General features: G+C 42.0%; 1 protein-coding gene across 4 annotated transcripts in view; it reads right to left on the reverse strand.

Moving 5' to 3' along the window:
• VCAN (versican) overlaps positions 1–26,486 on the reverse strand; it is a 108,714-nt gene extending 82,228 nt beyond the window's left edge. For 3 of the 4 annotated variants that reach the window (XM_049794533.1, XM_049794530.1, XM_049794531.1), the window contains exons 1-3: positions 26,264–26,486; positions 18,133–18,208; positions 9,055–9,426 (exon numbers count right to left, since the gene is read on the reverse strand). In XM_049794533.1, coding sequence (XP_049650490.1) covers positions 9,055–9,426; positions 18,133–18,202 — 442 coding nt within the window. In that variant the 5' untranslated portion in view covers positions 18,203–18,208; positions 26,264–26,486. The remainder of the gene's footprint in view (positions 1–9,054; positions 9,427–18,132; positions 18,209–26,263) is intronic. The other variant, XM_049794532.1, reaches the window with a different exon arrangement.
• Positions 26,487–26,569: the final 83 nt, after the last annotated feature.

Below are 26,569 nucleotides of genomic sequence, written 5' to 3' on the forward strand. Positions count from 1 at the left end.
ATATGCACTGTACACACAGAAAAAAAGTAATTAAAACAAATATGCATTTTTCACTGCTGTATTGCAGAAAATCACAATCAAGAGGGAGAATGAATGCTAAAATAAGTCAACGATATCACATAGTTACCCAGACTCTTCCAGTTCCAAGTGCTGGTCAGCTAATTGCATTGCAGGTAAGGTTGCTTATGCTAACAGTGCCACCTGACATGTTGGCTTATTGTCCATGGGTCAAACTGCATGACCAGTCAAGACTAAGCACATCTAATCCTGGGTAAAAGTAGGCTTAAAAATAGACTTTCCAAAGCAGCCAGCTGCAGTAACTGCACGCAGAAGTGCCAACAGTGAGTGGGGGATCCCTTGAGTCCTTGAGGTCTGTTAGCTGCAGTGAGGCATGTGACCAAAAAAAATGTGCTTTTGATACAGATTTGTCAATTGGTGATGGCCTTGATGTCTCTTCCTATGAATCAAAGCTTACTACAAATATAACATTTATAAATATATGGCTGTTGGTCAATTTTTCATAACCATGTTTTCCTGCATGCACTAAAAATGATACAGACAAAACAAGGCTTGCTTTTATTTGGGGCCTTTCTGGTTCTGGAAAGAATCTTGACAATTTCAAAAGTTACTTGAGCACGTCAGACGTTTGGAGAGGAAGGCCTCAAGTTAAGATGGTTTTGGTTAAGATGAGATCTGTCTAGAAGCCACATTCTGTTTTCTATGTACATATAATTCAGCAACATGCAGACAAATTGAGTAAAATTTTGCCACTTATCAAAGGTATGGATAAGGCCAATAAATAGAAAATACACATTTTTCTTCTTGTTGTGACTCACTAAGAAGTTTTCTGAAACTAAAATAGAATATATTATCTGAAAACTACTCACAGGTAGGTTAAACCTCAATCATCAGACAACAATTTTTTCAAAGCTACTGGCAGAGAAACAAGAAATAGAAGAGGAAACGCTGGGAATCCTCATATTTCATCATTTAATATGGAGTCACACACCAGCTGCAGCCACTAACTGGAAGTTTACAGACCACTAGCATCCCCACAAAATGTCTTTTCAGAACCACTGACTGAACCTAGTGCTTCTTCCAAACAACAATGTAATTTCACTTCAAATGGACCCAAGCATTGTTTGGCAACAGTGACGAGTGAGGAATACACCCTGAAAAATTATGGCTATATTTATATTACTAAATTACATATTCCAGGTGCCTGCAATTCAGTCATCAAGACTGTTGAATTGTTAGATTAGTTCACAGCATTATTTGGCCCAGGCCCCCATAACAGGCTTCCAAACAATTTCTGGGCAGACTTCAGGAGCTAGCAAAGAGCAGAGACAACTTCCAGTGGGCATCTTCATCCTGTGCTGGAAGCCAAAGGAGCCTAACAGCACAGATGGGGGCCACACCACTCCAGACAGCCTCAGTGCTGAAGCACAGCCTCAAGCACATTTTCTTACTATTGTGAACTATCTGTACCAGGAGAGATTGAAAGGGAATGTCAGAGAAATAGCTTTACTAGCTCCTGTATCCCTGCAGTTTCTCTGTTACAGGGCATCCTCCATTGGCTGGTTAGGGCAACTTTACATACCATTTGCACTGTCTTAAGATGTGCAAAACTTTACTTATACATATATGTATATATTTATATATATGTGTGTGTGTATATTTTGGCTTTGTGTACCCTAAACAACACAGTACTTTACCACATGTCGAACACAGAGCACTACCTCACAACATAAAAAGAGTTAGGCAACAGCAACTAATCACATTTGGAATTTAAAAGCTTAAAATAACAAAAAATATGATTTGGAGATTTTTTTTTTTAAGCTGTGGTATGCATTAAAATACTTATTTTAATATATTTGAAATTTAGTAACATTGGTTGACACTGTGAGCAAGTTACCTGGTGGTATAAATGAGCATTACTATATTCAGTGGTACAGTAGTAAATAAAAACATGAGTTCAAATGACCTACATGGTGTTCTGGGTCTAGAAATAAGAAATAGTCAAGTTCTATAGAGCTCACAACAGAAGCAGATAAAACATTTACCCTGAAACATAAGTATGAACCCATAATAATATTCACAAGCTGGTCATCAGGCTTTACTGCCTGTTATTGTTGAATATATACAAGCATTTTAAACCTTTTTCTTTGGTAACATTGGTGTTTCTGTAGTATACAATATTTGACACTGACTCTATAACTCAGGGTCAAACCAGAAATGCCCAAGTATATGAAGCAATTTGTTCATTCAATTTGTTACTTTAATCTTATAAAAATGTATTTTATATGAATTTAGATTAATTGCCTTTTTTGGTTTTTTGGTTTTGGGGTTTTTTTCAAGTTTGCTTAACTGATGCTGTATGACTTCAGCTGGGCACAAGAGCACTGCTGCTCAGTACAAGCACAAATATGTTCATTAACTTAGCAGGAGATGGCAATGTATTTCTCTGAACTTGTACCTTTTTTAAAGCTTCCTACTGCTTAAATTTATGAGTGTACTCTCCACGACCATCTCTCTTGCCTCTCATTTCTTCCATGTTGGAAGCACCCACTGCCCTTCCTAGTTGGCATATGTTTGGGATCCCTGCGATACCTGAATAAGGCAGGACTAAAGAGTTAATATCACTGCCAATTTAAAGTAGCTTTTGCAGTGCTGAGAAGAGCCTTTGGTCATTTGTAAATCCTGCAAAGGAACTTGGAGAATGCTTTGTTCTCCTCACCCTGATCCAAAAGGTAAACTTCACCTATTCTTAGATTTGAAGGCTCTTCCATTTCCAGTGAGGAGCTAACGGACATAAAAGAGCCTGCAAGATGAATGGGAAGGAGGACGTCAGTATGTATAAGCCTGTGCAACAGCTGCAATAATTAGAAGACCCCCTGGGGCTAAGAAGATTAAAGTGCAGGACTTTCATTGTTTCAGTTAGACAGAGAGAGAGTGACAAAATCCATTGTCCGAGTTTTTGCACTTTAAAACATTTGTAAAGGATTTTTTTCCCTTTGTCTATTTCCTTTCTGAAAGAAAAGGCAAGAAAGGAGTTGTCCTAGGAACAAATAAAGCAACTGGAAAACAGACTACAGCAGTATAATGTTGTCATTGAACATCTGGCAAACAAAGTCAGTGTAATTACAGGAAGGAGTAGCAGCGTCTGCAAAAAAGAGCACTCACAGGAAAGTAATTTGTAGCATCTAAAAGTCACTTCTGTCTGAGCAAGAGAGAATGTCTTTTAATCATTTATCTCTGCCTTAGACCAGAAAATGAAAATATGAAGTATTTCACTTTTAACAAAGTAGGGCTTCCACGGGTAAGAGCCTAGTTCTGTGGTTTCACATACTTGGGTTGCAACTTTACTTTATTACCTGCCAGGGTATTATGCAGCAAAACCTCCTGTACCTGAAGGGGAAGGGATCCTGGTAGCACTAATAGATTACAGTTCAATGTCACTAGTGAGCCCACACTGCTGCAACATGCACTTCTGGTGTCACATAAAGCCTGAATTTCAGAAGTTGCCTCACACAGCAAAGAATATCTAAAGAGAAAATATTATGATGGCAGTGGTTGTTACTCTGTTATTTTTTTATGTTCCAACCTTAGCCACTGTGGTGCAGACCCCTGAAACAACCCCCAACCCACTTGCCAAAGCTACCATGCAGTTTGGTGATCCTTCTTGCCTTTAACGCAGAAGACAATTTACATTACAAATGCATGCCAAAATAGAGGTTACAGGACGGAGCACTGTATGAAAGGAAGGAATAGGGCAGTATTTTCAGCTTCCTGCATGAATAATTCATTTGAGTTCCTCATTCGAGGTTTTGCACCCATCTTCTGACCCCTGTCTCAGGCTTTGGCAACCTGAGAAGCACAGGCTCGCCTTGCATCAGCAGGAGCTCCCTTGCCAAAAGCCTCACAGAGCTTCTCATCGTGGGGAGAGAAAGTGCGTTCCAACCCCTCTGCTCTGTCAGCCCCAGTGCGTCCTGCTCTCCAGGGACAGAGACTTCTTACACTAATTCACACATTGCTCCCCCGTGCAAAATCTTTGCGTCCATCCTCACAGACCAACACAGTTGCATGCAGGTGTACGCAAGCTCCTCTGAACAAGTTGGTCCAGATAAGGAAAGTGATTGATGTGGAGATTTACCTGTATTTTTCTCAGGGGGAGGACTTCTTTACTACATCTGTATTCATTTCTGAATACACAGTGGGATCACTTGCCCCACCCCATTATCTCTGCACAGCAACGTACTAGGTCACACAAGTGTTCAATGAGGCCAAGGCACAGCTACTTAAATTAAAATTACTTTAAAAAGAAAATACACAGCTTCTCAGAAACGTCCTCCTACTGGGGGATGACCAACATCCCAAAAACAGTTTAGTTATTAGTACTGTCCTCGGCTCTACCATCCTGTACGTGAAGACATGCCATGCACTTCCTGAGCTCAGAGCTCTCCCACTGAATATCCTCTATCCAGCCTGATGCAGAAATTCCACCAGCCTGCCCATCAGCTGCCATTTTCCTAGTCCCTACATGAGGAACACGGCAGCTTGATCAGAACATTTGCTTCCCTGTTCCTGATGTGCATTGCATGTAGACCCTGGGTTTTTCTCACCTAGAAATAAATTTCCCTTTTCCATCCTTTGATGGCCATTACCCATTGTGTTCTTTTGTTTCCAGCTACAGAAGTCGGAGGTTCCTTGGGATCTGTGATGCAGGAGAGTAAAACACAATAAATGCAGCAGCCCATGTTAATTTAGTTAGCAAGGAAGCTGTGAAGTTCAACATCAAGAGGTGGTATGATTTCAAGACAGGTAAGTCTAAAAGATTAAATAAAAGCATCTCTTCAAATGCCATACTTAAGAGATAATGAAGGGGAGTTCTGGCTGTGGAGAGAATAAATCAATTAGGCTGTCAACACATAATCTCTCAGGACTAACAGCACAATTGAGTGGCAGTGTTCCCACATCGGAATCAACTCCCATTTATTATCATTATAATGCCTGCAAGAAAGAAGAGTTTGCATAAAAATGAAAATGTGAATTACCATCTACTCTCCTTCCCTAATTGCTGTTTCTTTCCATTAACAAGGTCAGTGTTTTAAGCCTAGGATTTTCTTTATTGGCTTTAAAAAACCAACCAAACAAACCAAAAAAACCCTAAAAAAAACCAAACTAAAAAGACTAAAAAAGTGCCTCACACTTGCAGCAGAATCAAACAGAAACTACCAAAATGAGGCCTAAGAAAACAGTGGTCTCCCACAACATCAGTAAGAAAAGGATAAAGTGCTCTCACTATTGGTAAAAAATATTCACCGCCAAGATATGAAAAAAAGAGCAACAGAACTGGAAGGATCCCATTTGCCACTTTGATTCCTTTAAATCAAATCATTTCCAAGGAGAATAACATAAAATCAGCTCAAATTAATGGTTTGTTCAGATTATTTTTTTTTATTACACTTGGTCATAACATGTTCTTTTTTACTGCCCAATATGATAGCACCACACAACAGTGGCAAGGAAACAGCTAAGAATAAAGACAAAATAACATTAAGCATTCAAAAACTGTGAGGCCAAGGACTCCTAACGTGAGACAGTTGGACTTGTGGGTTTAATAACATCAAGAAAGGTCAGAAGAAAACCTCGAAACACTGTAGAAAGATGAAATTACAAGAGCTGACAAAGTAAGAGTTGCTCCCAAGAAAAAGGGGAAATTTCAGAGAGTCATGCAAAGGCAGCAGAGAAGACAACACATAGAACAAAAAATGAATATTAATTACTTGTTCTGCATATTTGTCTTCCTGTAAGGAGTTGAAGAATATAGCACTGAAACACTGTTAGATCCATTTTGAACATAAAATATACCTGTCTGAGGTGTTGATGTAATTATAGCAGCAACCAGGGTGTAAGGAAAACATTTCCTGCAATTAGTAACAGGAAAGGAGGTATCTAGTGTGACGAAACTGCCCCTCTGTGCGAACTGGCAGACCTGTCGGCATTGGTGCTGTCCCCTGCCTCAAGGACAGCTCTGTGGTTGCAATTAACAAGCAGGGCAGGCAACGTTCCACCACTGGTAGGATACATTCATTTGATCACAATGGGTTCAACAGCAGTGTTATATTCCTAACATACCTAACTGAAAGGATAGAAACAGCAGTTACAGTATTTTTTTTCTTATTCAAGTTAGCTCTCCCAGTTGTCTGTTATCTTACTTGCAAAGTTTCATTTGAAAAACAAACAGCACAGCTGTCTAAGCTTATCTACCTGGCTTTATTGATGCTGTAATGTGCTTTGTGTTTGAAAGTTTCAAATAAGGGAATGTCTGTAAAACAAATGGAAATCCTGAAAATATCTAGAACTCAAGTCCCACATAGGTTTAAAAATACTCAAACAAACAAGCATACAAACACCATAAAGTTATCTTAATACCAGAAGAGTCATTTCATCTGCTTCAGTGGAATGATACAAGTAAGTTTTAGCCTACTTCATTTGGCCATTTCTGAGAAATTTATTAAATTAGACTCAACACACATAACAGCCTTGGCACTTAAAGACACAGATGAATGTTGACTTCCAAAGCATTAGTAGCATTTCTTCCCACACCTAAATTGCCCCAAACAGGGAATTTTGCAGAAGCTTCCTATCTTTAATAAAATTATTCTACTTCACATAAGGGTTAAGATATATGATCAAGCAAGTACCACCTGAGCTAGAGTTACCAGTGTCTCTCCATACTTTTAATTCACTGAAAAGCTAAGGCAACACACGCCTGCTCAGTCCTCAGAGAAAGAGTGCTACACAAATGCATTTTGTTTCACTTGTGGTGAGCATAAAATGTGCAGAATAGCAAAACTGGTGATAATTTTACCAGGACTTCGTGAGTCGCCTCGTAAGCACCAGCTCCAGCTCCACCCAGGAGAGCTGACCAAAGCACAGTGCTGAACCATGCTAGCTGTCCGATCTGAAGTTACTGCAATTATGTGGAAAGATCTCCCCACACCACACTAACAACAGGCAGAAATGAATGCACAAAGAGAGTGTACAGAAGATCACGTCTCTCCAATTGTTATCACTTTTTGGGTGCAGATTCAAAAAGACAACTTAATAGAAATAAATTTCATTTGAGACTAATGTTGTAGGGTTTGTTTTTTTTAAACAAAAGCTGAAATCACAAAAAAAAATAAATATAAAGCCTTACTGAAATGAGGGCAGAAGATGTGAGCAGCAACATTCACGTGAAATCCTTATGTGTCTGTTAAATGACATTTGTTTATTTAATGTAGAAAATGAGGTATGCAGTGCACAAATGACAATCTAACAATGCTGTTTTCCATTTGGGTCAAGATCTGGCTTTTTCCCCTCCTGAAACTTTGACATTAAAGCAATCATGGGGAAGAATGGTTGCAGAAAGAAAATGGAGTGTGTGAAGTCTTCTTTCAATTAAAAAACCAAAACTGATCAGTTCTCATTGCAGTGATTTGCAAAAGCACTAACTACAGAAGCTAAAGTTTTGCTAAAGTATTTTATTGTAGTAAACATCTGCTGCTCCTGGATATAGATATGTAGTCAAGGGGGCACTTGAAAAGGAATAAGGAATGCCAGGTACACTAGTTACTGAAAAGTAATGTTCAAACCAGGATTTCTTTTGCTTTTGCCATAAGGACTAAACAGTTTATGAAGTTCTACAGACATTAATGGTTACACTGATTTATTGTATTTCCAAATTAAGACCACACCTTCAAAACCTTTCATTGAATCAATGCCAAAAGAATGTTCAAGTTAGGTTAAGCATATCGGAAGAACAATGCAGTATTAAGCTCACAAAAAAACTCTTAGCCAAAGCCATAATTTCCAGCAGCAGATATTGATGTTTGTTTTGGAATTCAGTCATTTGAGTAAATACCAAACTTTCAAAAAACACCTAAGCACAAAGGAGCACAAGGCACAGTCCAAACTAAGGCTCGTGAGCTGATACATCCACACAGCAGTGTTGTTCTATGCATGCTGAGTAATTTGGGTCCAGAATTTGCATTTACATGGCACAGGGCTTGGGCTAATGTGTCCTGCCTTTCAGCACAATTTGTTAGCTCAGGCTCAGCACCAAACTGACAGGACTATACAGCACCAGGCTCTGAAGCGGTCTCTACTCTGTACTTCTCATGCTGTATAAGCAGGATATAAGGAGAAAACCATCTCTCCTTTTGCCACTTACATGCTTTTGAAAGTCCTGTCTCTTCTACATCTCTACATGTACACTTCTCCATCTCAAAGTTTTGAAAGCTATTTCCTTATAGTGATGGCAAGCAAAATTTTAGCCCTGGATCCTCCACATAGAAGAACATTAGCAGCCACCTCCCTACTTGTTTTCCTGCAGATTCTGCCAGATGGGATTCCTCCTACACATCCAACCTTTATTACTGGGACAAAAGAAACTCTTCCTTTGTGCTTGATGTTCCTATCACAGAAAGAGGGGCTCCCGGTTTTGTTGGCATCATGATTTTGTACATGAAGTGGCAAGATAGGCCAGGCACAGCTCCAGTAGAAAGGCAGTTGCTTCTTTCCATTCTACGCAAACAACTAAAAAGAAACCACTTCTGCCTGCCAAGTCTGTCTTCTTGTAAGGACACTGAAATTTTCAGACAGATGTATTAGTACAATATGAATCATGTTTCAAAAGGGCTGGTTTGAGAAAACTTTAGAGGTATCTCAAAAAAAAAAAAAAAAAAGTAGTAGTAGGATCTTGTCTTGTGAAGGAGATAAACCCAATCAAAGTATAAAACTGCTCTGGGAATAAGCAAACAGTGTTTGTTCCAGGAACCAAGAGTAGGTTCCTCAAAGGTGGAAGTGATAAATGAGAGTGCTATGGATTGGAAAAGATTCATAAGAATAAATAAAAGACAGAAAGAGCCGGGGGGCAGTGAACAGTTAAGGAAGGCTAAATTGCTAAATATACTCCTTTAAACACTCTCTAGTTATATGTTAATTACTAACTTTTACTGTTTTAACTGGAATCACTTTTGATTACAAATGAAATGGATAAATCCTTACCCTCAACAGCCAGTGATACAATGCCTTGTGTGTCTTCAACTCCGTACATAACATCACAGCGATATACTCCTGCATCACTTGCACGCAGCTTAGAGAAAGTCAGCGAAGCGTCACCGGTCTCCTCTGAATGGGTCGGAACAGACACTCTGTCTTTGTAGCTTTGACCTATTTTGATGTTGCCATTTTGGGCCACCAGGACTGTGGTTTCTTTTGCATCTTTTCCACTTTTATCCAGTTCAACCTTTGACCATTTGATTCGCAGATACTCAGCTGCATAGCTGGAGGCTATGGTGGGTGTGGTTGAAAAGAAGCATGGCAGGACTGAAGTTCCAGACAGGGATCCCTTTACCAGGGTTTTTTTTTCTGCTTTAACTAGAAAAAGGGGAGATGGGAGGGGGAAGAGAACAGATACATTTCATTGTTATTTAACAATTTCACAGCCACACAAGACTTGAAATCCACAAACTTAGATAATTTGTAACAGGACAGATTAGTATAAGCTAAAAAAGCTTGCACCAATATCCTAGGCTGCTGAGGGAGCACTTTTCTTTTTGGGCAAGTTTAATTCACTGCTCTTTGGCTTATTTTCTCCATTTGTTATAGTCACCAAGTTATTGACATTCTTCAGAAAGTGTTTTGAAATTTTAGTTGACAGATGAGCTATGTTTTTTTATGTAATGGGGGAAGACCACTCTGAGTGAAAGATGGTGAGTGACCTCACATCTATTGCTGGCCAAAAGCATGCATACAGGGGAGCTACTGATGCTTACATCTTGCCTTACCTCACAGTAGCTTGTTCATTTGCTCCTGTCCTAAGAGTAAAACATAGCCAATACTTTGTATACATCCCTTACTCCATTATTCTTTCAAGGGTTAACTCTTTTTATTGCATATGTGCTGAAAAAAAAAAGCCTTTCTAGTGAGATTCTCCCAAATAGTCATTCTTTTAAAATTATTTCCTTGTAGCCTCAGGCACTTTAACACATTGCAGAAATAAAGTGTTTCGGGATGTTAAAGCAAGAAGGAAGTAAAGCACACAGAAAGTCCCTACTTGGCTCAGACTTGACATGGTAGGACCTTTATCATTTTTTGTGACATCTCCAGCTGCAAACACTTCACAGTGAAATGCTTCCATCTGACAATATCCTGAGGGGAAAGTTGACTACTGTTCATCCAATCTGCACACAGCAACCGTCTGAAGAGAGGATTTCTGTTAAGATTTATTTTTTTATGTGATGTTATTTCACTCTACGTAATGGCTTAATGAAGATTAAAAGCTGATGTACAACAGTATCTATCCTACCTCTTTCACTGTCCTGCACTCTAACTTTTTTTTGAAAGGTGGAACATGCTGATCATTAATTTGAAGTGAGCTAGGATTCATAATGTTTAGAAATACAATAACCTCAAATACTAGCCACCAACAGGGTGATACATGAAACAGGAGACACCACCACAAGAAAATTATCTAGCTATTTACCTATCATCAAAAATATTATCTCTCCATAAATCCATATAGAGTAGAAGATGGAGGGGGGGGGAAGGAAAAACTGCTCATTAAGTTTATTATTTTTAACAGAGGCAGACAACTTCATACAGGATAATGTATTAATGGTATTATCTAAAAACATTCGATACAAGAATCATCAGTTTGATGGCCAAGCACTTCAATAATGAAGTATTAACTAGAAAAAAACAAAAAATCTGGTTCTTCTTTGGTCGGTCCATAAGTTTGAATGGAAGTCCCCAGGTCCTTTCCATCCATGCCTACCTAACTAGAAATTCTTGGGAACACAATGCAGATACACTGGAGATAACTGTATCAAAACTGATTAGACCAGAGAGAGTATAACAACAATGGGGTAGCGTTGTGCCAAAACAGCTGCGCTGCACCCAGAGCTCATCTTAAAAATTCACATGGAACGGTGCTGTCTGAGCACATTTACCAGCAAGATGCTTACTCTGTGCTTCAAGCATGTGGTGAGATTTTAATTCTTCTATTAACTCATAAACAGAGACCAGTGATGGTACAACTCACATTTAATAGTCAAACAAACCAATCACTTCATACACTTTGGGCCCGGACCTAGCAAGAATTTATTTGTAAAACAAAGACAGACAAAAACCAGGTCCAATTCAGCTTTACAGCTGAAGACTGGAGAATTCACAAGGCTTGAAGACAAGCCTGTAAAGTTATTGAAGACTAAAGACCAGTTCAAAAGTTCTGACTGCCTACACATTTCTTTAGGAAAAAAAATTCCATTGAGGGGGTTTTTTTTATTATTTCCATAAAGACATAAAAAGTCAATTCACCTAGAGTCAATTGATTGCTAAAAACTAGAAAGGACTGAATTTATCCTGAAGATGTACACTATAGAAACACCACTACCTTTTATATCCCCTTTAATTTCTTGAAACACTTCACCGAGTTACAGTGGGTTAGAGATAAAGAGACAGAATGAATACTCAGTCCTATCAGTTGTGATAGAATTACTGCCAAATTGCACAGGTGGGAGATTAAAATCAGTCTCAAAATATTTAGTATTTATTATGATCTCTTGTCATCTATATACATTACAGGAACTTCTTAAATGAAAAATGACCTAGTTATAATTATCCTGACTGACAGAATTTTAATAAACTTTTGAGAACATTGTTTCTGGTTATGAGTGATCTGGAATATCAGCAATGAACCCTGAGGAAATTTCCTCTCTTTAAAATTTGTGTCTTTACATCAGCAGACTTAAACCCTTGGCAAAAAAACACATATCATCATCATATGCAAACTAGATCCATTCTAAACTGGGCTACATCCCAGAATAGGAGACCATGTAGCTACAAACATGCCCATCTAACTGTAGAAAGCATTATAAAACACTATATAAAAGCACTCTGTGTTTTGACGAGAGGAGGGGGAGTAGAAGAGGGGAGAAGGTTTTCTCTACCGAAAAAAAAAAAAAAAAAAAGGCACTGAAACACAAAATTAAGTGACATTCCTGCACAGTTCCAAAAAGCTTGATTTCCTACAGCAGTCAAGTTAGTCAAGCAGAATTTACTGCCCAATGCAGAAAGCATCAATATCTTCTATTAATCCATATAGCTATTTTGTTCCTTTAGTATTTTTCCTATGCTTATACTCCATGTTATATCTCCTCTTTAGCCACTATCAATGGTATGCGATAGACTATTCCTTACAAGGGATGTGGCAGGCAAAAATAGTAACAAAATATTTTATAACTTTGTAAATTGGAACACAAGCTGAGAAAAGCAGGCATTTGCCAACATTGTTTTATACCATATCTCCACCTTGTCAGGTAGGACCTAGAATACTTGTAACATCATGTACTCTTCAACAAGACGATTGTTTTGAAATGGCTAAGCTGGTTGGTGATTAATATAAGCATTTTTTTTCTGTTGCTAACTAATATGTATCACTCATGCATGATCAATTTATTAGGGAAAATACATAGACAATAAAGAAATAAAATACACAACTAAGTCCAAATCACCTGGCCACAAACACATACCTTGGCAGAACTCCCAGCAAAGTCAATGGGAGACTTGTACAAGATGATAGGACTACAGAGCTGGGCTAAGAGCAGCACAATGCTGTCAGGTTACAGGCAGACTCAGTAGACAGTGTGCCTTAGCAGCTGGGTATTTTTTGTTGTCTTCCCCTGTTCAAATATTTAATATCTCCAGCATCAGAATAAGTAGCAGGAACAGAATGCAGAATGAAAACTTCTCCCATGTGATGTCCTGACAGAAGACAGTCCTGTCAGTTCTAACTTACTGGGTAGGACTTTGCCAGAACTTACGAATGTCTTATTTTCTCCAAACCTAAAGCTATGGCTATGCATTTGTATCATGGGGCTGATGGCCTGTGGCATACTTTCTTTAAAAAAATAAAAATAAAAATTCCAGCTTGCCTTTTCACGTTGGGTTTTTTTTGCCAGTAAAACTGCCCTAGGTCCTCCCAGTCCAGCATTTCAGCTGCAAAGTCAGCTCATCCTACCAATGACACATAGCTTGATACCTTTCTGTTGAAGTGGGAGACAAACTACAGAAGAATTTCTTGCTTGAGAACAAAGTCTCTTTCCCTAGAATGTGTACATTTTTTATGTTATAAATGTTATAAAACTCTTAGAGTAGAAAACTAAAAAGGAAAAAAAAAAAAAAAAAGAAAGAAAGAAAAAAAGACAGAATTCTGCTCTTTTGTATTACATTAACCATAATGACCAGGCCACTAGGTCTGTAACAGAAAAGAAGTCTGAAGAAAAGAATGCCCTACATGAAGTGACACTGCTTAGAGAGCAATTTTGCTATATAATTAAGCTTAACAGAATGTTGCTACTGAGTATGCAGGCAAAAAACACATGCTTAAAGAATAAAAGATTCTAGTTATTTTAAGCCAAATTTATGAGACAAAAAAATTTGAATCTTGTTTTTTAATCAACAACCTGCCTAGACACATGGTATACTACCCTGCCCACCAGCAGCTATAGAAAGGATGAATGAAATTATGTGTTCTGTTAATCTGACTACTAACACTGAGCCTAAGAGAAGTATTTTCTTTAACCATACAACTTTTAATGAAGCTAATGATAAATTAAAATGAATGCACTGCTTACACAAACTTGTATGAGACTGACAGCTGAGGTAACAGACTGAGACCCAACAAAAACCCTCACTGAGTTCTTTATCAGGTGATTTGTGGTCTGAGCAAGCAGAATAAAAGAAGCAGGCATAGAGTGATGAAGAACCAACTACTTTCACATTTTACAACAAACTCACAGAAAGCCAGGCAAATGTAGGTCTCAGCTGCAGAACTCAACATATACAGACATCACAGGCATGCACACATGTATTTCATAGCACATATAGAACATAAATATGATCAGATAAACTGATGTTTAAACTGGCATATTATTTGTATACCTTTGAAAGAACATATATTTGTTCTATATCACACACTGCAATCTAGAGGATTTCTACTGTCTTCTGGATTACAGGGCTTTCATGAAAGCATACTCTACACATGGCATGAGAAATAGTCACTTAAAATGGGTAAGATAAACTCCAATATTGATCATCATCACAAGGTCCACCCTGTATACTACAATATCCTAACACCAGCTAGCTCAAAGTGAGTAAATGCCACACTAGCAGTAGGCGTAAACCTTGCTCGTGAACTTCTGTCATTAATCCTTCACATGTACCAGAGCAAACAGCAAAGGGCTCGGAGAGGGGCACTCCCGTGACCCCAGAAGCTTACACCGTATTTTCTGCTGCCTTCCTGACACACATCTTCTGAGAATTTAAAGTCTTAAAGAAGCCATACAAGACCATTCTCAATTTGCCCTCAAAGGAAAAATACTTTTGTTGCTACATAAAAATCTAACAAGCACGCCATGCTAGGTATTCATGAATGTGACCATTCAACAAAGATGAGAGTGGAAGAGAAAACAAAAACAGGAATAATGGTTAGTGGTGAACACATAAAATTTTGCATGCTTATAACTTGCTGTGCTCTAAATTAAGCTTCATTTTTGTTATGACTTAACATTAAGACTCACAGATTCCAGGATTTATACTTTTAAAATAACTGCCGATTTTGACGAATTTTCCATACGACCCTCAAAAGAAAAATTTTAAACTTTCAGAACAATTTTGCCTGAAATCTTTTTAAAGGAGATATTGCAATGCATCATATTGAAGTCACTATTTAATTAAATTTACTTAAATCATATGGAGTAATCCAATCCATTGTGGGAATGGAACCATAGGAATGTGTGTTTCAGGAAAGATTTCAAAGCTTCAAGTTTATATTTAAATTCAGGATTTAAAAAGTTGAAATTTAAAATGTTTAACTCTTCAAAATGCAGGGGTGTATTTTATTTTTAGAGTATTTTTTTAAACAAAAGAAACAGCCGTACTTGTAAAGACTGTCTGTAAACTTGTAACACTCATCCTCAAAAATGTTATTGCACAAACTGACTGACATTTCTACAAAACAGAAAGATATGAGTTGATCCCACAGACTCTTTTGGATCAATTCATGAAAAAAAGTTTTTCATCTTTGTATTCTTCACCATGACCATACTCTGAACATGTTTAAGACTCTCTATGGCAAAAGTATGGCTCCCAACTTCAAAAATAAAACCCACGTTTTCACAGTATTCTAAGAACATAAGGGTCTTTCCAAATTCCTTCCAAAAGATTCAGGCAAGTAAGGACCAGTCAGACCCTGGTCTATATTCCTGAGAAGCCCTTACTGGTATGTTCGTACAGAACTTGCTTAAGTACTGAAAATTCTACTCTGGAGACAACATGAGCCATTTAAGAGGTGATAAAAGGTGGAGTAAGTCAGGGGACATCTAAAGGTGCCATCCCATATTCTACTACTCTAAGGATCCATCCCACTTCTCCCCACTTCCAGTGATGCACACCCAATCCCTGAATTCTGCCAGCACTAGCATTTGCACAAGGCAGTGAGTCAGGTCAAAGGTCTGATCCATTGGAAAAATAACCTGCAATAAATGCCATATGCTATTTCAAACAAGTCATTTACCTGATTCAGCTGGCCATATACCCACATAAACACTAGTCTCAGCACAAAGGAAAGCACGAAAACTAGCACCAGGAGATTGAAAAGGGGCAGGACTATCCCACCTAGTGCTAAAACGTTTGTGTGATTAGACTGACCATGGAACTATGCCCTAAGTAAACATGAAGAGTCTTTCAGTAGGTCATAACAGAAACATTAGGTTTAAATTTCTTGTCAGATTCCTTTTGCCTTAATTATTGTACCTCCTTACATGTTCTCCATCCCAAGGCTGATTTGCAGGTAAAATCTTAACTTCAGACCTCTCCTCGTGTGAGTAATGTACTACCATTCACTCCATTTTGAAGCTGACCAATTATTGCTAGCAGCTCTTCCTTTTCCTGTATCTTAAAACAGACATTTCTGCCTTAAAGAAAGCTATAACTTAGAATCACAGAGTGGTTTGGTTGAATCAAAGATTGTCGAGTCCAACCACGCTGCCATGGGCAGGGACATCTTCCACCATATCAGGTTGCTGAAAGCCTCATCCAACCTGACTTTGAACACTTCCAGGGAGGCGGCATCCACAACTTCTCTTGTGTTGTGTGACCTGTTCCAGTGTCTCATCACCCTTACTGTAAAAAATTTCTTCCTTATGTCCAATCTAAACCTACTCTCGTTCAGATTAAAACTGTTGCTCCCTGTCCTGCTCGGTTAAAAATTCTTTATCTTTCTTATGAGGGTCCTCTAAGTATAAGTAGCTTATCAACTAAAAACTTCCAAGTTCACCATGCAGACTTACATTGCAAGTCCAAGACCTCTTCTGACAATCACTTACTTTGCCTCTCCAAATGCTTCATGTGAACAAATTATTAAATGTCAGCTGCGGATCCAAGATCCATACATCAGTCTACACTTACAGACATTTTACGAAGTAAAAAACTGGGGTAAGAAAAAAAAAGCATGACATTGAATAACCAAATCAGTCTCAGCCCTCCACGAGTAACAAAATGGAAGCTCAGTTTTAGTGGCTTGCCCCCTGCCTGAAGCTTTGAGTCTGTTGTTCCTGAGGACAAGTCTAATCATCCTAGCCTGTTGTGTGTTTAATGAAGAACAGAAAAACAAAAACAGCTTTAAGGAGGAAGTGATGCTAGGAAATAGTAAAGGATGGTGCTCCCAGCTTGCTTGAATCAAAAAAACATATTTTTTTTAGTTGGATCCTCTAAGCACAGCAGTCTTTTCCTTTATCTTACAGGACTACCTAAAGACTTTGCTAGCAACAGTGCTCAAGCTGGGAAAAAAAAAAAAAAAAAAGAGTATATTTGATTTTCCCAAAGGCTAAAATCATTTTGAGGAATTCCTGGAAAGAAAAGAAGAAGAAAAAAAAAAATTAAAAAAAAAATCTTGATTTGAGGCTTGGGAAAGCTATTATCCCCATTTTGTGAGCCTGCAGCAGCTGTAGGGACCTTTTCCTTACTAAAGACTTGATTCAAATTTTCAAATAACCATGGCAACCACACATGAATACATACTTTAGTGTTGGCATGTAACCACCCAAACTGAAGACCTGCAGCTGCCCTTACACGTCCTTGCTCCAGAGTCCAGCAGCCAAGGGACCTGCCACCAGGTTTGCTCATGGCAGTCCCCCCACAACAGGGGGCTGGCAGCCAGAGTGCCCACTCCAGAGGCATTTCCTCCACGGCTCCTTGACAGATCACAGAGCAAAGCAGAAACGGGCTACTAGTTTTCCCTGTATTCCACTTGCACATGGCACCTTTCACCCTGTATACAGAGAGGGTGTGAGCTGTGCCCTACAGACCAAAAAGGCTGTGTGGTACGACATACATGAGCATATGCATTAGGATCTGACTGGGAGGTATGCCAAACCAGTATTCCTGTAGCCAAAAAACTCCCCCATTTTATCCACCACTTCTGCAGCCTGGCGAGGTCTGTCCCAGGAACCTGCTCCTGCTCCCACACCGCCAGCACTGCTCACTGCTCCTTCTGTGGCACCAGGCTGAAGCTCCCATGGAAGGTGTCTGTCCTTCACTAAAATTAGTCGCCCCTGTCAGCCCTCACCTCATCTACTGCAAGGACCTTCTTAGTGGATCATGGAAAATGAAGGTGTGAGACATACCTGGCCAACAGGTCCAACATTTCAGAAGCGCAGGTTAAAGGATTAAAATCCATTCTTCAATATTTGGAGGAGGCAACCTATTTTGCTTTATACAATGTAATTCTATGGCATTTTCTTTATTATTACTTGAATTGTAGTAATGGCACTTACAAACCTCAGGAGACATCAGACAGGTATGTAAAAACCTTGTCAAAAACATGCCCATGGACCAAGAGTTTTCTATATAAATCAGTAAGACAATGAGGAGAATGCAGAAACAAAATTAGTTACACAGTGCAGCAAAAGGAGTGGCAGAGGCAAGACCAGAAAATGAAATGTTGCTGTTTCCTGAGTCCTGGGAAATACCCTACCTACTAAAATGAATTTTAATAAATTGCTCTGTGTATATCAGACTTACCTTTAGGTAGCATATATGTTATAACTAACGTAGAGTACATCCATAAGATACTTTTTATACTTAACAACATCTTGACCTACAAATAAAGAACAACAAAGTGGTTAGTACTGCGTTATATCCTTATCAAGTGCTGTAACTCAGTACACCAATACTTGTCATTGAGATAAGAAAGAGTCATCTACTTAAAAAAAGATGTTTAGCAGGACAGTGAATAATTCTTAATGTATTGATCTTCTGCCATTTTAAATTTATTCTCATACAGTGGTAGCAGTATATGAGTATGAGTTTTCCTGGTGTGGTGTTGCAAGTTCAGATTCAGCCTCTGGGTGGTTTCATGTCCATAACACAAACTACTCTGTCATTTAGCAACAGCCAAAAACCCGTTTCATGTCAGAAGGGGTTCCCATGACAAACTTCTCATCAATTTTGATGGTGAATCAACAGCCACACTATGATACCTCCCATCTCCAAGTAGGTTGCCAGATGACTTCTTGCTGTCAAGATTTCTCCATGTAATATTTTATGGTGAAAATTTGTTATAATGACAATGTGTCCCTATCAAATACAGATTCATAATGAGTTTCAGGTTTCTGAGTCCAGAGTGATACTCAGACATGTCAGTTCCCTTTGGGTTTGCTTCTCACTTCCTTTATAGGCTCCACCTTCAAACGGCTGAAAAGTTCTCCACCTATATCCTATACACAGAACAATATATTGCAGGTTCATAATAGTGTATCTTCATTTTCATTCCAGTTCTTAACTATACATGTTGAATCTGTAAATATCCTGAAAATTTCAAAAGTACACTAACAAAGGCATTACAAGTCCCATAAACATCAACTACCATAAAGGGTTTATAGCTAGACCCTCTTCCATATAGTTACACATATGTACTGGCTAGCCAATGTATGGAATAACTTTCAGTTCAGCAACAGTTTGTCAAACACTGCCACTGAAAAATTTTTATCACAAAAATCTGAGTTTCCTGATACTGCTGCCAAAAATATGCTACTGGGGTTCTTTACTTGGACAAGTAACCTGAACTGATAGTTTTTTCTTGTCCAAGAGAGATTACAGTTGAACTGCTTTAAGGAACAGTGAAACAGAGAGTTAACAGATATCTGTGTTACAAGTATGGAACTTGTATTGCACATACCCATTTTAGCATTTTTTACATTACCGTTTTAATTTGTACTTACATATAATGCTTTAGGGTTAAAACATTAACTAATACATTCAAAAACCTCCACAAGCTATACTGAACATGATAGCAAAATGCAGAGAGAGAAACATCTTCAGAAAGTACTGGTGACGTGTTCAATCTCAGGAAAGTTTTCTCCACAGCTTACAGCTGCAGCCCAAACTTCACATGAGTCTGTGTGAATTGGCATCTATCCTGTAACGACTGAACAGTTCAGAAAAGACGCAAAACATCTCAAACCAAGCCTTTCCAATGAGGCAATCTCTAACATAACAGCATCATGTTAAAAATTCCCACCCAAAAGGGCTGAAAACCCAAGAGCTTTTCACTCCTTCTCTGTGGATGGCCAGAGCTGGCTAGTTGCACTGTGAAACATATGCTGCAACCTATTCCCAGGGCGTGGAGGAAAGAATACAGCTGCTTTCTGTAGAGCAGACTGCATGCTGCCAAAGACGCCCCATCTCTGCTTCAGCCATTCAATAGAACTGAGCCTATAATGTGATATCACTTATTTTGCAATACTAACTTCATGGAATTTGCACTTTTTATGACTGAGTCCCAAGCAAGAAATGGGACTTCTTTGACTTCATTCAGTTTGAGTCCTATCTGCCATAAAACTTTTTCTGAAGACTCTTAACACGTACCCCCAACACCATTCAGCCAAAGTTTTATCTCTCCCTACACTTACACAAGCCAAGCTGTACATGGAGAAAACAAAAGCAGCTATTTATCAACTAACTCTAAAAATCTATACTGTGTCCTGGTATATGATGTATGTCCTAGTAATTCCTTGTAGAAGGTTGTTATGAGTGAGGAGGTTGCATAAGGTAAGAGCTGCAGACATCAAAGTCCTTTTAATGCAATGGACCAGCTCTGAAATACAGGCAGTCACGTGTTTGCTTAGAGAAATACTTAAATGATCCTCATCATTACACAACATTTAAAAAAAATGAGAGGTCACATTGAGCCTACAGATGTGTGCAGACTAGAAGGTCCTTCAAGCAACCCGTGTTTCCTGAAACTACTGGAAGCCTCAAGCACCAAAACTACTGATGACTAGTTCCTTCAGTAACACAAGTAGTCTAAAGACAGCACAAAAAGACCAACAGAATTCTCCACCTTCAAAGGTGGTGAATGTTGGACCCGCCTGCAAGACAATGCGAAATCTCTGGCCCCTGTGAATGCATAGTGGCTCCAGACCTTCTTTTGAGATGTTCTGTCCACATGTGTTTCCCATGCATCACACACTGGCTGCATCAACAGCTAAACAAAAGTCTAGAACAAACTGTTTACAAGTTTAGCTTTCCATGTTTACCCATATGCTTTATCTCCCTCCTCCCCCAGAAGGCAACGTGGGCTTTTGGGACCAGAAACAAGGGAATAAAAGAAATTCTCAGAGAAGGAGAATAAAGGATTTTCTTTTTCCTGGAAGATAGGCATGCTGCACCTAAACAGGGCTGGCTGCATGTTGCAAGCACCACCTGCTCCACTGCACTGCCCTGGACTAAGAGTACCTACGTACTTGGCACGTGCCAATGGAGGCCCGTTGCCTTCAGAAGCTCATTGCTATACTGTCTTGACAAGAAGTGGTATAATCGTTTCCACATTTGGTAAGACAACGCTGCTGCTATGCTCAGAGGCCATGGAGAGCTCTGAATCTGAGCTTCTGCCCTACACTACAAGTACAGAGTACAGAGGGGACCTCAGCTTCCCATTCCTCTCCACTTTGAGTACAAGCACAGAGCGCTGATCCTCCAATGTCATGTTGGTGACTGCATTGCAAATAGAATTTGAGCAATCTTATTGAAAAAAACCTCGCATCTTCAGCTTCCAGTCACTAAACACAACACATACACCCACAATGAAATATGAAAACAGAAAGACAACCATGGAAGGATAATTTTCAAGATACCCTATGGCTGCTGAACTCAATCATTGGTAAGAAGAGAGCATTCATGGTTGTGATGGCTAGTTGGCCTTTTGCTGAGTACTGCAGGAATTACAGCTGCTGCACGAAGAGCTAGAATAGCTCAGAAAAACTGTACTGTTTGAGCATGGATCCTAATATGAGACACCTGCCAAAAATGCCCACCTGACTCTTGGAAAATAATCTCTCAACCCTTTCTTTTTCTAAATCTCCTCTACCCCAAGGTGCTTACTTAAGGAATGAAAAAAGTTGGGGGGAGGGTCTGATTTTCAGCCCTTGGGCTCCTGAGCACAATTCCCTCCACTGCAACCCTCCATGCACAAGGGTTTTCACACTCTGGTCCTTGGTGGGCTCCCGTAAACACTCCTGGGCTACTGAGTGCTGTTCCACTACAGCTGCCAGAATTAAATGTGCAATTACCCTGCCACCCTCTCCAAATGACAGTGTGCAGATAATAACAGCAGTACCTCGCTCAGCCCCCCAGGGCAGCCTAGCTTAAGAGAAAGCAGAGCTCTGCAGACCCAGTACCAGCAATCCTCTTCCAAGAGCCACAGGCAAGGCAGAGGCTGCTGCTTACACCTAGCACCCCAATTCCCATTCAGTGCTGCCCCCATTTCCAGGCCACCACTATCAGATGTGACTGCTCCTGCCTCCTCCCCTTTTGCTGGCAGGGGCTGCAGCTAACTGTGCTCCCTTGTAGCCTCCTGAGCAAAATCCCTGCTCTAAAACTGGTTTTACTTCCCATTCCCGCACTCTACAATTTACAAAAGCCTCTGCTGGCTGGCTGCCGTACTGCCCCCAAGTCCACTGTAATTAGCCAAAATCTTTCTAACCATGCCTTTTTCCACAAGCCTTCGCCCCCTCCTTGGTGTCACTACACCTAGAGAAAGAGAAAGCCATAATACTATGGACACAGTAAGAAAATCCTGCCAAGTCAAGACCACAAGACTTGAGTAAGTGTTTAATTTCCACCTTCTGTTAAAAAAGTATCTCACTTAACATGACCAAACTTGGGTTGCCTGCTGGCTAGTTTCCAACTGGACTGATCCAATTTTTTTAGGACCTACTACAGGCAGACTGATCTACAGTAGCAATTTGCATCACATTTTTAAACTGGATGCAACCCTGAGCACAACGTCTTTTACCCAAAAGATGCCAAGTGCTTGACAAACTTCACGTCTTTAAAAACTAGCAGCTGAGGTTCTCTGTGTGGGGAGAGAACAGTGTTCCTGTTTTTGCAGGCACTGCTACCTTTCCTTACCACAGCAAAAACTCGTAGGAGCAATAAGTTCTGACCAAATTCCAGCTCCTGTTTAGTTTACAATGTAAGCTTGATCTCACACCAATGCTATTTTAATTTAACCAGATGGGAGAACATCACGTCTCTCTGTTTTAAACTCCAGGTTAAAAAAGACAGTGAATTGTCCTGGTGTGGAACAGAAAACAATCTACCATCTAAAAACCATTCCCAATTTCTCTGAAGTTGGGATAATGAGAAATTAGCTACTTTCATAGAGATGACACTGTCTTTAAAAGCTGCAGCTTCTCAAGTCACACTGAGATCGATTCAGCACATGCTCTGCAGCTGTATTGTGAAAGCTGGATGTCTTCCTTAAACACATAAAAAGCAGTCTCTGCCTGTGGACTTTCCTTGCCTCCAGTGAGGCAGGTTCACATTAAAAAAAAAAAAAAAAATTAAAAAGAAAACAAAAATAAGGGAGGGGGGACGAACCCTAACAGAACCTGGCACCGGAGAAGTGACTTGAGGTTGCTGCTCCTACTAATGGGTAAAACAGTAAATTACACAGCTTTCCAGTGAAAGCCCAGCAAGCTAGAAATGACGGATCCCAGACACAGCACACCTCTTGCTACCTTCCGAGCTCTGCCTGAAACCTTCACAGCTGCTATCCTCTCTCAAACACACACAGTCCGCACGTTCTTTTGCTTTTGCAGTCCTTTGATCCTTTTGTGCCATCTGACTGTTAATTGCTGACATGTATCAACCTCACCATAAGTGCTGCCTAATTAGCTCTGCCAGTTTCACCACGTCTCTACCATTTGACTAATTAGCCCACTCTGCTGCCACATGGCGGACTCGGCCTGCATCCGATTCACCAGCGGCCTTCTGCTTAGCCCACACACTCACTTGCAAAGGTCCTCCTAAGACCTCCTGCCGGAATTCCTAGGGGCATCACGCCTCCCTCACCACCTCCAGCACCAGCAGCCGCAGGGGGAACTGTTCCGGCGCTGGAGCCTCGACGGGCGAGCGCCGCTGCCTCCAGCCCCAAGCGCAGGCAGAGGCACAGGCGGGGAAAGTGACCAGAGCACAGCGTGTTCTGGCGCTCCTCGCCCTGGCAGCTGCCGAGAAGCCGCTGCCTGAGGACATCCCTCCCAGGCCCACGCTAATTTATGCCAGAAGTGACTCTGGGCTCTCGGGCCGCCTCGCGGAGACACAGTGCGAAATGGTCGGAGGCGGCGCGTGGAGCGAGGTGCCGGAGCACACGTGCCCGCGGAGCCAGGCGCACCCCCGAAGGCAGGCTCTGCCTTCTCCCCTGCCAGCCAGGATAGCTGCGGACCTCTTCTGGCCCAGCTCTCCCCAGCACCCACACCACCGGCAGGGTGAAGGGAGCAAGAGGCGCGCGTGAGGCGCAGCAACGGGAAAGAGACCTAAAGATGCGGCTCACGGCGCCCACCGGCACCGCTCCGCACCACCATCGCGGGGCCCGGCCCGCGGACGGATCAGTGCGGCGGCGGGACGAGCGTTTCCTCACACCGTGTCTGACCGGCTCGTCCCGTCTCAGCCTCAGCACTGGGTGCTCAGCCGGGACCAGCGCCCTCGGGCCCGCCTCACGCCCTGAGCGGAGGGCCCGGCCGCAGGCGGGAAACCCGCCTGTCCCGCCTCGCTGTCAACCCCCACCCGACGGGCGGCCATCGACGGTGTCGGCTCCCGCGAGCAACAGCCCCAAAAGCCGCGGCGACAGTTTTTTAAAACTTATTTTATTACGACGACGATGATTCCCCCCCCCCCCCCCCCCCCCCCCCCGTCTTCGCGGTGAGGGAAACCGGAGCCCTCTGGCGGGAAACGAGCGACTACAGAAGCGGCCAGCCCGCCGCTCGCCGCCAGGGGGCGCCGCGGTGCCGCCGCCGCGCCCGTCCCGTCCCGTTCCTCGAGAGCGGCCGGGGCCGCGCCCGCCTGCGGCGGGACCCCCCGGCCCCGGCCCCGGTCCGCCGCTCCCCGCCAACCCCCGCCTGCCTTTCCCCCCTCCGCCCGCCTGGGGACCCAGGACGCCTTTAAGCAGCGGCCGTCGGCGACCCCCACAGTCGAGCCCCGGCAGAGACTCTCCCCACCCCACCCCACCCCCCTCCCCCGCTCCTCCCGGCGGCGCGTCCCGGGGGCGGCCGGGTCCGCCCCGCCAGCGCGCATCGTCGCCACAGCCAGGGCTCCCCGCCGGGCGCTGCGCCCCTCTCGCTCCGCCAAATCTTACTCATTTCTTTGGGGAAGGAAACTTCCCTTTTCGCTCAGCCTTTTTAAGAGAGAGAAAAAAAAAAAAAAAAGAAAGAAAAGAAAAAAGAAAATACACACACACCAAAAAAAAAAAAAAAAAAAAAAAAGAAAAGAAACACACCCAACATTTACACTCTTCTATCCTGGGATAGGCTTCTGCAACACGTTTCAACACTCATTCCTTTAAAAAAAAAAAAAAAAAGAAGAAGAAGAAGAAAGAAAGAAAGAAAAAGAAAGGGGGGGGGGGGGGGCCGCGGAAAAAAAAAGAAAAGAAAAGCCATCGGGGCTTAATCCCGAAAGCCGGTGCCCGGAGGCAGAGGGGGTGGCCGGGGAGGACGTGACATGGGGGACAATGAGGGCTGGCCCCAGCCCTCGCCCGCTCCCCGTCGCCCCTTTGTGTGGGGACGGTGCCTGGGGGCCGGATGGAGGCTGCCCCCGGGGTCCCGTCCCCTGCCGAGGGGATCCCGACCCTCTGCCGATGCCGCCCCCCACACACACACACACCCGCTTTTTCCCGCCGTCGAAACTCCCTTAATTCCTTCCACGATGCTCTCACTTTTTCTTTGTAAAACAAAGGCGAAATCCCGAGGAGCGGAGGGGGAAGGCAGTGCCCGTGCCCCGAGAAGCTGGCCGTGGGTGTAAAAGGGGGCGTTTTGCTCCACTGACCTTGTGATTCTCCTCCTCACCCACCGCCCCCCTTTCAGCACTGAAAATGTGGCTCAGAAGACGCCTGCTCTCCGTCTCCTCTGGAGAGATGCTGTCTGAGCACCTCAGCCCCGCTCTGCCCTGTGAGCAGCTTTCCAAGAACATCAGGGGAAGGGAAGGGAAGAAAAAAAAAAAAAAAAAGAAAGAAAAAAAAAAGATGGGGGGAACACACAAAAGCGGAGGAGACTAAGCACACGCTTTTCCCAGGAGGAAAAAAAAAAGAAAAAGAAAGAAAAAAAAAAACAACACACACCACCAAAAAACCCCACCAAACCAAAAACTGGTGGCCGAAGGAAAGGTCCATTCTTGTCGCTCCTGCCACACGGGCGCTTTGTGTATTTAACACCCGTAGGAAATATCTTCCTTCTTTCTCCCTCCTGAGCCCCATCGCACACCCAGGTGCAGCTCTACCTTCCCGGCCATTCAAACAACCAGTACCAAAGACTTCTGTCAGGGCTCCCACCCCAAAGTCTTTTATTTCCTACTGTTCTTTGTTCTCCTCTTTGCACCAGGGGATTTTTGTGGGTCCCCGAGCATCCCTTCTGCTCTCCCCCCGCGTGTCGTTGAACTTACCCCAGGTTGTTTAAATTCACCAATCATCGCTATTCTCTCCCGCTTAAGGTTTGCAGTTCAACTCTTTGTCCTTACAGGTACCAGCAGTAAGACAATCGTTTTAAATCTTACGCTAGGTGTTTGCTGGCAATCATACGTAAAGGAAAAAAAATAACCAAACCAAAAAAAAAAAACCACCCACAAAAAAAAAACCAACCCGCATTAAAAGAGTTATAGTTACCTTAAAAGGTAGCGTACTGCAGAGATTGCAAAAAATCACAACGTGGTGGCTAGGCTAGTCCAGAGATCCCAGTGGCCGCATGAAAGAGTAAATCCCCTCGTTAGTGCTGGAAGGAGACGGTGATTCCGGGGTCTCCCCTTCTCCCAGAGCTCGGCCTCCCCTCCCTCCCCGCCGGCGAGCACCTGACTCGGAGCTGCGGAGCCTGAACCGAGTTGTAGGCACAGGGAGCTCGCCTGCAAGTTCAAATGCGAGCCTCAGCCACCCATCATTATTATATCGTTGTACCGTCAGCGCTGCAGAGGAGGG

This window comes from Accipiter gentilis, chromosome Z (genome assembly GCF_929443795.1).
Source record: "Accipiter gentilis chromosome Z, bAccGen1.1, whole genome shotgun sequence".
Lineage (NCBI taxonomy): Eukaryota > Metazoa > Chordata > Aves > Accipitriformes > Accipitridae > Astur > Astur gentilis.